Consider the following 13,714-nt stretch of genomic DNA (forward strand, 5'->3'; position numbering starts at 1 on the left):
TTAAAATAATAAAAACATGCAGCAACAAAGAAAAAAAGCATGTTTTTTTCTGTATGCACTATGTTTGGATGCAGCCCAGAGCCTTTCATAGAATTAAACATAAAACTGATGTTGTTATACAGGAATAGTAAGTACTTTGTTTTATACTATGCAGTATTCATATAACAAGTTTTAAACTCAAATGTGGTCCTAATTCTGCACAACTAAGCGCTTTTGAGCATACTGCAAAGAAGTGCTCCTGCTTTAGACAGGGGCAATGACTTTCCTCTTTGTTTACTTCCAGGAAGGCTAATCTACTGTGAGTTTTACTTACAGATTCTTTTTACAAATTTTGGACACTTGCCAGGCTTCACTCCTAACAACTCTTGCTACCTGGCATAGAGAAACCAAAGTGAAGTCTTGGAAGAAATTGTGTCCAATATGTCCTGTCCTGAAGACATTAGAAGGTCAGGAAGGAGTCTGTGGTTGTGATTTCTTAATAGCATAATAGCATTTGCACACTGGAAATTTCAAATGGTACTGACATTATTAGTCACCGATATTGCCGTGTACTGAGTTAAGAAGTAGAGAACCCAGGGGTATTGACGAAAGTTTCTTTGATTTTTGTAATATTGACTTCATCTGCAGTGCCTTGGGCACTAGCTGATCCAGTGCGTCCAGCTGCTTTGGAAAACTGTTTCTATACTGAACTGAAACTATAGCTATGTCCTTGACCATATTTTTCCATAAGTATGAGTTAATAGTGTAGTGTCATCTTAATGTACAAGTTTGGATAAAAGATTTTCAAAGTTATTAACCTTTAATTATTTTTTTCTGGAGGTGATCTTAAAAAAATTGATATTTTTGAATAGTAAGTTCAGTTCAGGAGAAGACAAGTTTACTCAGAATTCAGACTGCTGTCTTGCAGTAAGGAACAGGCAATGCCTGCACAATCCTTCTGAGACCCTGCTGACTGTCTGCTGGCCATCACTAACTCCTTAAGTTAGATTTTATAACACCATTTAGCTTTTAATAATGATGAAACTAAGTTTAAGGAGGGGATTTGAATTTAATGCTTTGGAACAAAACAGTGGAAATATTTCTGTTCTATTTTTTGTTTTGTGAAATGAATTCAGGCAAAATGGGTATTGTTAGAAATTAATAGTTAATTGAAAGATGTACTGTATTTTATCATTAGTAGTTAAAAAGAAATTTTCAAATAGTAATATTAAGTTTTTAGTGCTAGCTATTTATAGAATTTATTGCATTTTTAGAAATACAATGTATTATTAGGAATGCATATGTTTCTTCTATATTTCTTAACTCTCATAGCTAAACTAAAAGATATTATACCAAAATGGCTATTAATTTTCTTTCTTTACAAAATCTTAGGCTAATTGGCTGGTGGGGTCATGACTTCAAAACACGGTTCCTCATGGAAAACAGTATGTACTTTTACACTTTCAATTTGATTTGTATTTGATGTATTTATAAACAACCAGTTTCATTTTACAGTTGTTTGAGTAGAAAGGATAAAACCTTGTATTTCCTTATGCATGACCTTATGTTAAAGGTATTAAACTAAACTCATTCCAAATATGTAATGCAATGAAGTTATCAAAATAAATGTTGGGAAAAAATTGAGTCTGACTGCTTCTAGACATTTTGCTGAAATACCGTCAAAAAGCAGATACAGAATATGGATGAAACCTTCAAAGTATCTCAGTGAATTAAACTCATAAGTCTCTCAGGAGTGAGGATCTTACTTTAGGATTAGTTCCACTGGAATTAATGAGAAATTATGTAAATAAAGGTAAGTCAACCTGATATAGTCATGAAATACTACTAAAGTTTCAACATCTCCAAATTCCCTGAACTAGCAAAAGATGTGTAGCAAGACGGATATGATTTTGGCTGGAGAACACCGCTCTAATAGCCTCAATCTGCTCTTTGTTTTCTGACCAAATGCAAAAGTGGCACTTTGAAAAGCCAGTAGGAGACACAAATTGCAATGAAATACTGTTAGAAGAAGAAAAATGTTTCTTTATTTCCATGGGCAATTTATAGGGGTGAAGTTGAGCAGTAATCATTATAAAATTAGCCAGTCTGTTGTGCATGAAAAACCTTTCCTCCACAGCATCCTCTTGTTCTGGTGCTGGAGCATGAAATATAAATGGTGACACAGAACTTACAGTGAGGCTTTATAAATTTATTAAATAGATTTTGTGAAATTTCACAGTTTAAAGTCTGTGCAACTTCTCTATGTGGCCTGAAGCTACACTTAGTTGATCTGCAGTCTCCCATGTGTCTCGTCAGTTTGATAAAATTAAGGAGCATGATTCCCTGCTCATGCAATAAAGCTCCACATGAGCATGCCTCTGCTGACTTGGAATTTCTTTGGCTTGTGCCAGTGTTAAAAGAGATTCAGTGCAAAGGTGGTCTTAACACACACCATTTAAGCAAATTAATTGCAGTTCTCTAGTTTCCATGAAGCTGCTAATGAGGTCTTCTGCTGGATAAAATTGAGCTTCTCTCGAAGTTAAAAGTATTAGCTGTGAATAGATTGCTATTTCCTTTTAACGACTGATTCCTACAGGCCACATTAGTGAAATATTTTATTGCATGAGGAGGGACTTCAAGATAAGGTCCAATCCGTTAAAAAGAAGTAGTCAAAACCACTAATAAAAGTTATTCATTTTCCAGAATTACAAGTAAGTGAAGGAATTAATGGATTTCGGTTATCAAATCCTCCAATTTTACTGGTATGTGCTCTGCAAGCTGGTTTAGAGGTAAGTGGTTGCTTTACTTTGAGCCTGAATGTAAGAGCATTAAAATGTTAAATGGACGTTAAGTGTATTATTGTCTTGCTTAAAAAAGTCCTCAAAAGAGTTAAAAAAGGGGTGATGGTGTGAAAACCAAACAAAACAACCCTGCAACCTGAGAGATCAAGGCATTTAATAAATATGCTCATCTCTTCACTGTTCTAACAAAATGTGTTGTTGAACCCAGTATACTCGAGGTTTTCACCTCCAAGTCTGACTGCTAGCACTGTGTTTCTCTCAGCTTTTAGTGGTTCAGTACAAACAGCAGCTTTTCCCATAGATACTCAGAGCTTGCCTCAGTGCAACTCATGTGAAGGATGCTGTTCAAGATTTTCTGATGAAAGAATCACAACTCTGAAAAGTTGCATTCAGAGGTGGTTTTACATATATTTCCCTGAGCAAAACAGACTTAGCTCCTTTATGAAAGAAAACAGACGTGGCCACTGAGTGTCCTGGAGCCTAAATTGAACCGGGGCTCAGGGAGCCTGTCCTCTGCTGTAGTCCTTTTGATTACAAATAGAAAAGGCAGAAACTGCCTGTGGATACTTCCTAAAATAGTAATTCATATGTGTGGTATAGCTCCAAACTGTTTTTTCTTTCATCTTGTCATTAGTTTTCTGGTGGCCAAAGGAGCAGAGCCCCACCACTGACCCATCTCTAGATGAATCACTGTGGAAAGGGCAGTCCTGCCATATAGAGCTAATCCCTTCCTTTCTAGGAAGGTGTCACCAATGGGCTGAAAGTCATCTGGTCAGCCTTAGAGAGGACAGTTCAGCCCTGATTGAAGGCATGCAGCTGTTCTCCAAACACCTTGTATCGTGCTGCATTTCCTATGGAGGTGTATCAACATTTCTCTTATGGATGATTCACCCATGAAATGCAGGACACATCTTTGTGTCTAAAAAGGATGGTTTTACAAAGCTTTTCCTACTATGTGCTACATATATTACTATATTAAAATTTTGCCAAGGCTGCTTTTCAAGCTAGTCTCGGAAAGCAAGGTTTTGCCACCAACATAAATGGAATAAATTTATGTCTGCTAGCATTCCATTAATGCTAGTGTAATGGCAAAGCTGATGCTGGAACAAAGAACAATGTCCATACTCTGTATGTTCCTCTTCTTTATTTACTGAAGAGTATTGTCAGCAAACATAACCAGAAAATTGCCAGTTGTGCTCTCTCATCTTACATGCAATGCTGAAGTACTGCAAAGGACACAGCAGTGCTGCTTGTTCTGCCTGGTAATTTATTTTCTTAGCCCTTAAACATCCAATATAATTTTTTAAACTTTATGTGACCTTAGAGATAAACTGAAAGCTATTCTGCTATGACCCAGGTTGTCACTACTCCAGTTTGTGTGGGTTGATGTCATTTAGCCCACTGCAGGGAGCCTCAAACAATGAGGGCTGAGCAGTTTCCATCGCCTCCCCTTTCTATGCCTGCATTACGTTTTGGCACAGCCAGGATTTCCCAGTGCTAACTGCTCTAATACAGTGGGAAACAAAATACTTTTCATGTCTGGCAAGAGATGGCTAGTGAAATTGCCTGCCACCTTCACTGGGACACATTAAGCAGAAGGCAGTGTTTCCAATGGAAACAATGAAAACTGCAAGTGTTAATGGACGTTATTCCTCAGTAATGCTTAAAATGACTGTTATGGCAGTAGCTTCTCCCTTTTATGGAAAAAAGGGGAGTGTTCCACAGCCACATTTAAAAGACCTTTTCCAAAAATTTCACCCAGGAGGCCAAATATTCCTTGCACAAAGCCTGAGGAAACAGATTTTTGCATGTAGGTGAGATCCATCTCTTGTACTGCTGCAAAGCCCAGAGGAATGGGAGGCAGGTCTCCATTCTACCTCTAGTAACACTCTGAAGCTTGTGTGTAAGTTCTGCCTGCCTGTGTGGTGAGGGAAGTACCTTTAGATTTTTATTGGCCTGTGCAAGTGATGACTGCTGATGGCTTTGATCTCTGTCACATTCATTTCCGTATCTGCACTGTCTCAATGCAAAGACTGTGTTACAGAAGCCATATTTTGTTTCACAGAAACACATGTAGGAACTTTTGGTTTTGTGCAGCATCTGGTGGTTGTGATAGAATCATGAAATAATAGTTGAGATATTCTAAAAAGAAAGTGATTTCCAGGTGCTGCTGGAAAACAGACTTTGTTGTATTTTGAGTAGGATTTCTCAGTTACCTCCTTATACTCTCTTCCAGGTTATGATATAAGTAGTCTTAAAAGTGTTGCTCCTTCAGTGTGGAGAACTGATTTCTTGAGAGTGAAGATCATGGATTTTCATACAGGACCTCCACCTTTTGCAGCTGCAGTCAGTGGAGTCATAACTGTCCCTGAGCAGCGATATTACATTTATGTGCCAGAATGTGATTCAAAGTGACTATTGGGTGCTTGCATGTCTGTATCTTGTCATTATTCTCTGAAGCTACTTGCCTGGGAACAAGAAAAGGGAGGGCTTCAGGAAGAGAGGAGTAAATTGTTTCCAGGGTCACATTTTCCTTTATTCCCTGTAACTGAACATTTCCAGAGCTCAAGTAGAAGCTGCCTCACCTTCTCCCAAACTCTCCTGCCACACTGGTTGTTCTTGTTTCTGTGGTAAAGGAGCATTGTCTGTTTTAAGCAGTCACTTTTGCGCTTCTTATGATATTTTGAGTTCTGCAGCTCACCAGTCCTTGCAGTTGGGTAAGAGCATAGAGCTATTAAACCAGACTCAAGTGAATATTTTTTCTTCATGTGCACTATCAGAGACAGAGCCTGTACAGGACTTAAAGTAGCAAAGTCATTATTAGTATAAATTTTGTGTTTTCCAAAACAAGTATTTGTAGATCAGTCATGTTTCAGTCTTGACCTTGGATTTTGTTACTTGCAGTACATACAGGAAAAAACCTGTATGTGATTTTGAGTTTTACGTCCTGTTCCATGTATGAGAATTTATGGAGCCTCTTCAGATGTGCAAATGAATGGTCTCAGAAAACTTTTTGTGTGCAAGTACATTCATGCAGATACTTAACAGTAGATTGAAATGTCTTTCATTATCTAGAGTTATAACATTATCCTCTGTTTTAAAAAGCCCAATTATGACATGTTTATGTATAATGTCTATCTGATATTACCACTTGATTCCAATGAGAATGGATAGAGAAATCTCCCCTTTTAGTATTAATTTCCTTTTTCTTATCTGTAGCAATAGAAATTTAACATGGCTAAGTTTTTCGGTTTTTTTAGCCATTGTTAAGAAATTGCAATATTTACTATATTATCATTCTAATGATCTAAATTCATTACAGGTTTTTGGTCAAACTACAATGAAAGCATTGAGAAGGAAATCCATTCTACTCACTGGTTACTTGGAATACCTGATAAAACATTACTACAATGAAGATAAAACAAATCCAGAGAAGCCCTTTGTAAAAATAATCACACCATCTCAGATTGAGGAAAGAGGATGTCAACTCACGCTATCTTTTTCACTTCCAATCAAATCTGTGTTTAAAGAGCTGGAAAAGAGAGGAGTAGCTGTGAGTATATCAAACCTCATCTTCTTATGCACTGTTTTGTGAACCATAACAAATTAATAATTTTGCTTTTATTCAAATATAGTCTCATATAAGGGCAAAAACCCTGGGCATGATGAAAATTGCTTACATAGCATCTTCAATCTTTACTTATGTGAATAATCAAATGAGTTACTTTGTTATTTGTTATTATTATTTGTTAATGTTTATATTGCCCTATCCCTATTGATTTATTTCCAGTAGTTCTGCGAGTGGCACCCAGGAGTCACTAGTGAAGTTAAAGCTGCTTTATGGGTGTGTTACAGTGGGAGGAATTATGGATCTGGAGCTAGTGGTCTGAACAGGAAAGATAGGAAATTAAAAAAAAGAAAAATCCTAAATCACTGGAAAAACACAAATATGAGTATTTCAGAGCTGCAATGCACTGCCTGCACAGGCATCTCCTGTAAAGTGTGCTAGTCCAGGTCCCCTCCTATGGGTCCAGACACAAGGCCAGAAAGCCAAAAAGTTGGTCTGAGCCATCCTGGGGTGCAGGCAGTCAGGGATGAGGGTTCAGGCAGTGCTCACTATCCTTAACACCACAAATCACATACTTACAGACTGACCATGGCAAGGAACTTCGAACCTCCACGAGTCCCTTTCCTCATCTGCAAATGGCAAAACCCTTGCTCTTTGTGAGGCATTGAGTTGAAGGACTTAAAAAGCTGTCATTTCCTTAGAGATATGTTTTAACACTCAGAAAAAGAGGCTACTGAATGGTGGTGCCATCTAATGACCCAGTTGCCAGTTAGCACTTCTCAAAAAGTATAAAAGCTAAATTTAAGGCTATACATTCATTGATTTAGAAGTTCTGGGAGGTGAGGCTGATAGCCTAATGCCATATAAATGATATGCAGGTTTTATTTCTGCTTTTGACTTGTGTCCCCAAAGGACAACTCACTGACGCTAAATATGTTGCTGTTTCGGTGCTGCCAGGGAATTCCAGGAACTGCTACTTTAAAAAGGGCACAGGGCCTTACGCTGTTGGCTTGTCTTCATGATGCAGTAATGTGCTTCACATATGAGGCAATATTCAGCAGAATGTTCAAATTCATTGTGAGGGGAGGAAAAATACTGGAAGTCCTGTGATATTACTTGCACCTGTTGTACAAGACACTGTCTACTGGCATGTTTCTGTTTTGTGGTGGCTTTTTTGTCACCCGTGTGCCTCTTCAACTGTGGGTTGATATAGGTGTTAAGGTAAACTGTGGAGATATATAGCTGGTATGGAGCCCCTCAATGGCACTGCTAGACTCCTGCCCATCCTGAGCCTTGCATCCTTCTTTAGGCAAAACACCACTCTTCTTGCTACATTCTTCACAATAATGCTCTGTGCAGTAGTTTCTTGGGGGCCCCAAAGTTTTTACATGCATCTCATCAGCCCAGTCATTCTTCCTTGAAGACAAAGGATAACGTTTAAAAATGCAGTCTGACAGACAAATCATAGAATCATATAATAGTTTGGATTGAAACAGACCTTCAAAGGTCATCTGGTCCAACCTCCCTGCAATGAGCAGGGACATCTTCAACTATATAAGGAATTTACTAAGTATTCCCTTTCTGTTTTGCAGTGTGACATGAGAGAACCAAATGCTCTTCGTGTTACCCCAGTTCCTCTCTACAATTCTTTCCATGATGTGCACCGATTTATTGAAATCCTGGGATCTGCAATTGCATCTTCAAAACAAACAGCAAATAATACTGCATTATCTGGTTCTTATTGATGGCTCAGCTGTATCTTTTAATCTATTTCTGACTAAGATGCATTTATCCCACTGAGCAATTCTTTGCTTCGAGTACACTAAGCTATAGCCCATGCAATTTGCAAAAAAATGACCGTGCTTGAATAGTTATTTACAACAGACATAGTTTTATTAAAGCTTATATTTCTACTCTGCTCTGACTTTGACTTCATGAATTAGTATGCTTTGTATATTTTAATGGGGCTTTTCTTAAACATTTTATGTAGTTTTATTACATTAGCTTTGAGAAGCATGGAAGAATTGCTATCAACTAGAACAGGAATGAAAAAAAAATCCCTTCTTTATTATAAAAATTATGCATAATAAAAAGTGGAAAATAGACAAATCACCAACTGTTAAAAGATACGGTCCAATTTACATTTTTAATTTAGCAATTCTATTTAAAGTACATGGTATACTTGAAAAGTAGAAGTTGAACAATTAGTTGTTTCAAAACTGCTAACTGCTGCATACTGAATTTTTCAAATGGTCCAACATTTTGAAATTCTAGTTTAATTAATGATATAATTGAATATACATTGCAGATACCTTTGGTGTGATACAGTAGGCTAAAACAAAACATTTCTAGGGAGTCATCTTGGAGATGATATACCTGGGGAAGCAGAGAATAATTTTACATTCATGTAAGCCAGTGTGAAGGGCTGTATGAGCATTTACTGCATTTTTTAACAAGGCTTATTTTGGATTAGGCAAAATGAACTCTGAATTGTTTAAGCAGCAGCAAAATATCTCATTGTTAACTTACAGTGTGGCCCAGATTTTTACAGAGATTTGCACTAGGCAGCCCAAAGCTATGAAGAAAACCTGTTTGAATTTAACCAACAGTTTACCCAAAGTTAAGTCATAAATAACACCTTAGCATACTTGGCAGCTAAGCTTCTATATCTGTGCTTACATCTGTACTCTTTTTCAAGAATCAACTAAAATTTTGTCTCTGGTGATACTTAATGTGTCTGGTTGATGGAATGAAACACTCACTTAGAAAATTACTTCTGATGGTATTAATTTTTATTCTACTTCAAGTATGAGAAAGGATTTGGGGGAAGAAGTGAGGACAGCTCTATTTTGGCTCACAGGCATTTTTTGGTGGTTAAAATTTTCACACTCTTTGAGCATCTCCTGCTGAACAGAGAAACCCAATGGCCTTCACTGTGTCTGCCTCTGCTCTAAAATTCCCCAAAGGTAGGTAGATTTAAAATTATTGCTACAGTAATACCTATTTAATCGGTTACAATGTGTAGGGGAAAGCTGAACGAACTGTAAATAAAGCATAGGTTGGTATTTTTAGCATTTGTGGAAAGTAAGAACAGCTTCTTAAACTGGAATAGTTATAAAGAGTAGCACAGGAGTCTTAATCAGCTGGAAAGCTCTGGCTCACTCAAGAGATTTTAATTACATTGACATCATGCCTTTTAATTCTGCTGTGACTATATCGTTGTATTGCAGACCAGGTATCTGTACTTCAATGGCTGCAGTTTTATTTTTATATTTTCATCTTCAACACAGCTACTTTTATCTGTCATATGACATGATCTTGGAAAAGGACCACTTTCCGTAAAGTGACTGCTGATGAAAAAAATTGCTGAATATAAAACTGTGTCTGTCCACAGTGTTGAAAAGTGTTTTACTTCACTGCCAGTGCCTTTGAAGTGCTTGCGCAGCTGTACAGCTCTGGCTAACAGTCACTTATGTCTTCTCTATAAAGTTACGCAAGTTTAATGTAAATACAGATATGACGCTAGGTCATATTTTGATTTTCTTGATATTTTTTTTTATAAATTTATTTTTATATCAGCTGAACCTCGGTTGTGTGACAAACACAGGAAGAGTAAGGACCTCAAAATCTCTTTTGAAATAGCACATAGACACCAGGTTTGGACCAGCTGTCTTGGAAATTGCAAGGAGATAGATGGTGAATTTTGAGGTCACAGTTTGGCATCTGCATTAAATTCACAAGCTGTGAAAACCATTCCTTGTGTCTCTGATTGAGGAAAGTGATCTAAGTAGGGTAGATAAAACACTTACTTAATCTATACAGTCCAGGTTTTGAAAGATAGCAGGTAAGGCATATGGAGTACTGCGACAGCCTGTACAGCTTCACCAAGGGCTAGTCCTGCCTGACCAACCTAGTCAGTTCTGCCTTCTATGATGAAGTTACTCATCAGTGGACAAAGGAAGGGCTAAAGATGTTGTCTATCTGGACTTCTGTAAAGCCTTTGACACAGCCCCTCACAACATCCTTCTCTCTAAATTGGAGAGACATGGATTTGATGGGTGGACTGTTCAGTGGATGAGGAATTGGCTGGATGGTTGCAGTGAGAGGGTAGTGGTCAATGGCTCAATGTCTGAATGACAAGTGGTGTCCCTCAGGGGTCTGTACTGGGACCAGTACTGTTTAATATCTTCATCAACAACATAAAGAAAGTGGGATTGAGTGCACCTTCATTGAGTTTGCAATGACACCAAGCTGAATGGTGCAGTTGACATGCCCAAAGGATGGGATGCCATCTAGTGGGACTCGGACAAGCTCGAGATATGGTCCCAAACGAACCTCCTGAGGTTCAACAAGGCCAAGTACAAGGTCCTGCACCTGGGTCGGATCAATCCCTGGTATCGATAAGGGCTGGAGGATAAAGGGATGGAGAGCAGGCCTCTCAAGGGCTTGGGGAGTACCAGTGGATGAAAGATTGTATGTAAGCCAGCAATGCACTCTTTCAGCCCAGAAGGACAATCATATCTTGGGCTGCACACAAAGAAGTGTGTGCAGGTTGAGGGAAGCGATCCTGCCCCTCTGCTCTGGTGAGACCCCAACTGGAGTGCTGTGTCCGGCTCTGGAGTCCTCAGTACAGCAAAGACATGGACCTGCTGGAAAAGGTCAGAGGAGGGCCACAGAAATAATCAGAGATGGAACACCTCTCCTATGAGGCATGGCTGGGAGAGTTGGGGTTCAGTCTGGAGAAGAGAAGACTCCAGGGAGACCTTACAGTAGCTTTTCAGTGTTTGAAAAGGGCCTATAAGAAAGATGGGGAGAGACTTTTTAGCAGGGCCTGTTGTGATGGTCAAGGCTGCATAGGGTTCTGGGCAACATGATCTAGTTGAAGGTGTCCCTGCTCATTGCAGGGGTGTCAGACCAGATGACCTTTGAAGGTCGCTTCCAATCCAAACTACTCTATGATTAAGAAATGTTTAGTAGTATTTTGTCTTTTAGCAACATTTGAGGCTGCAGGTACAAATATTAATTTTATAAATTGTAATTTGTGTTCCATTTGATGAATTTGATTAAATTCAGCATGTCAAAACTCACTTATTTCAATTTTTTATAACTACTCACTCTTTTGAACCTATGAGCTGTGAAGATAAACATGAAAGCTACTTGCTTTTATAGGCATATATATAAATTCAGAAAATCATTTCCAAAAAGTGAGGCAAATGTGTTTTACTTGCACAAAATTGCAGCATAAGCTCATTTTCATATGGTCTTTCCCTACTCCTAGTAAAAGTTTTGCAAAATGAATAATACTGAAAGCTAACATTAGGTGTCAGTATTTTACATATTATTTAGCCAGAGAATATCAAGTGAAAGAGCTTCTATGCAAAGAAAAAAAATTGCAGTCTGCTTTTTCAAATGCTCTAAGTTATCACAGTTAGAGTAATATCAGGAATAATTATGTGTGAAATAATTAATTACATATACCCCAAATGCTTCTTGCTACTTGCATCTCTGATTTAAAATTCAATATTAAGTACTGCTACTTTCTAATTGTGATAACATTTAGTTCTTGGATTGTCTGAAGAAATTACATTTTTCAAATTAAACTGCAAGACATGAAGGTCTGTAGATGACAGAAAATTGACACCCAGATAGGGTGATAAAACGTCTCCAAAATGAAGGAAGATAAGCATGAGTATAGAGACCTCTAGTTATATGTGATCCTTCTCAGCTGATAGATAACGATACTGTACATATCTCTTAAACTCACTGCAACTGTTGAAAACATGACGGAAAAATAGTATAGCATCCGTTTGTGCATTTTTTACCTTGTTTTGCCATGGGAAGACTAAAGGGAAAGCAAAGTCCTGTTTCATAGGCAGAAAAGGCTGGTTTTGTTTTCCAAAAGAACTATGTGATATGAGTGAGAAAAAAGGTATGACATACAGTTATTTTCTCATCTGAGCTTGTTGCTTGATTGAGAATGGGAAGGACATGCCCCATTTAAAGAGCTTAAAATACAAAACATTGGCAACCCTTGGTACTGCAGAATCCACCTGCTTCAGTTTTATAATCAGAGCATTATAAATAAGCAGCTTAAGCAAGAAAGATGAAGGGAGAAAGAAACAAAAGACAGTAAAATAATTAACATTTTAACCTATGTTACATTATGTTATGGTCATGTTCTCAAGTGCAGCAGGGTAGAGGTGGGAATTGCCCATGAAATTTTAGCCCCAGGGGCCTTGGTTGTGTTCACAGAGGTAAAAATAAGCATCTGGAGTTGAATCTGCAGAGGGGCCTTGCAGGATGTGTAAACATCAAAGCAGTGACAGCCCTATAATGAAGACATGGCTGAGGTAGGTGTGTTATTTCATATCCTCACTTCTTCCAGATGCAATTAACATGTCATGATCTAACATGTTTCAGATGGAGCTGACCTGCTCAGAGACCCTTAAAAATCTCAGCAGGTTCCCATCTCAATGTCTGGGCACCCAAACTGATGAAACTATGTTTTGGAAAAGCTATTTATTCTACAAACAGCTGAGAGGCAGTTTTTCATTGTAAGCTTAAACTTTTGTCAATATTTTGAAATATTTTTAGAAAGCTTATTCAGAAATGACTAAGTTATAGATCAGTAATTCACACTTTTTATATTCCAAGTTTTTATTACCTAAACTTACTCTTCTAAGCACTGTTTTATGCTTCTAGTTAAGTATAAGTGAGAATTGATTGGGGTATTTCTCAATGGAATTCTATCTTTATTTCATCATAATTGCTTCATATTTGGATAATGACAGATGAACTACCTCATTCAATTGCAGTTTTAAGGCTTTGAAGTCACAATAGCAGCAAAGGATTTAAATCCTGAAGCCATTATTGTGGCTGAGAAGACGTCAGGGAAAAGGAAAACTTATGGTCATGTAATTTTCTAGGCAGAAAAATATTTCTGTGGTTGCACTTCCTCCTTCTTTTTTTTTTTTCTTTTTTTTTCCCTGTACATTTTGTTAACATTAAAACAATCCACTAAACTTCAACAAAATTAAGTAACTGCAAATTCTAGCATAACAAATGGCTTCCACCCACCCTGCGATGCTGAATGAGAGTCAATGTTGTAAGTAAACTTCTGTAGTTATTTTGCTTCGGAACTATTTGCAAACCATTTAAAATTCTAGGCAGCTGCAATATGTATTTCACCAATAAAGAGTTCATTAGGTCTTTTTTCTCTTTGACATTTATGTCTAGTCCTGAGTACATGTTAAAAGTCCAAGGTACAAATTTCAAAGTTTCCTATATCTTTGTGGAGAGTTTTGAACAATGAATCAAATTATAAAAAATAGCTTTAAAAATAAGACATGAAATGTGAATTTGAAGT

General features: G+C 37.6%; 2 protein-coding genes across 3 annotated transcripts in view; both read left to right on the plus strand.

The window, feature by feature from the left end:
- The window catches only part of KYNU (kynureninase), a 57,706-nt gene extending 48,631 nt beyond the window's left edge, over window positions 1-9,075 (plus strand). For both annotated transcript variants that reach the window (XM_061445180.1, XM_061445188.1), the window contains exons 11-14: window positions 1,372-1,424; window positions 2,683-2,768; window positions 6,103-6,333; window positions 7,941-9,075. In XM_061445180.1, the coding sequence (XP_061301164.1) occupies window positions 1,372-1,424; window positions 2,683-2,768; window positions 6,103-6,333; window positions 7,941-8,093 (523 nt within the window). In that variant the 3' untranslated portion in view covers window positions 8,094-9,075. The remainder of the gene's footprint in view (window positions 1-1,371; window positions 1,425-2,682; window positions 2,769-6,102; window positions 6,334-7,940) is intronic.
- A 38-nt stretch (window positions 9,076-9,113) lies between these two features.
- ARHGAP15 (Rho GTPase activating protein 15) overlaps window positions 9,114-13,714 on the plus strand; it is a 392,541-nt gene continuing 387,940 nt past the window's right edge. Inside the window, exon 1 of the mRNA XM_061445138.1 lies at window positions 9,114-9,314. The gene's annotated coding sequence lies outside the window, so the exon portion shown is untranslated. The remainder of the gene's footprint in view (window positions 9,315-13,714) is intronic.

The sequence above is a fragment of the Pezoporus flaviventris genome, unplaced genomic scaffold (assembly GCF_033815535.1).
Source record: "Pezoporus flaviventris isolate CSIRO_AGI_PZ_B2104156 unplaced genomic scaffold, CSIRO_AGI_Pfla_v1 ptg000001l, whole genome shotgun sequence".
In the NCBI taxonomy this organism is placed as follows: domain Eukaryota; kingdom Metazoa; phylum Chordata; class Aves; order Psittaciformes; family Psittacidae; genus Pezoporus; species Pezoporus flaviventris.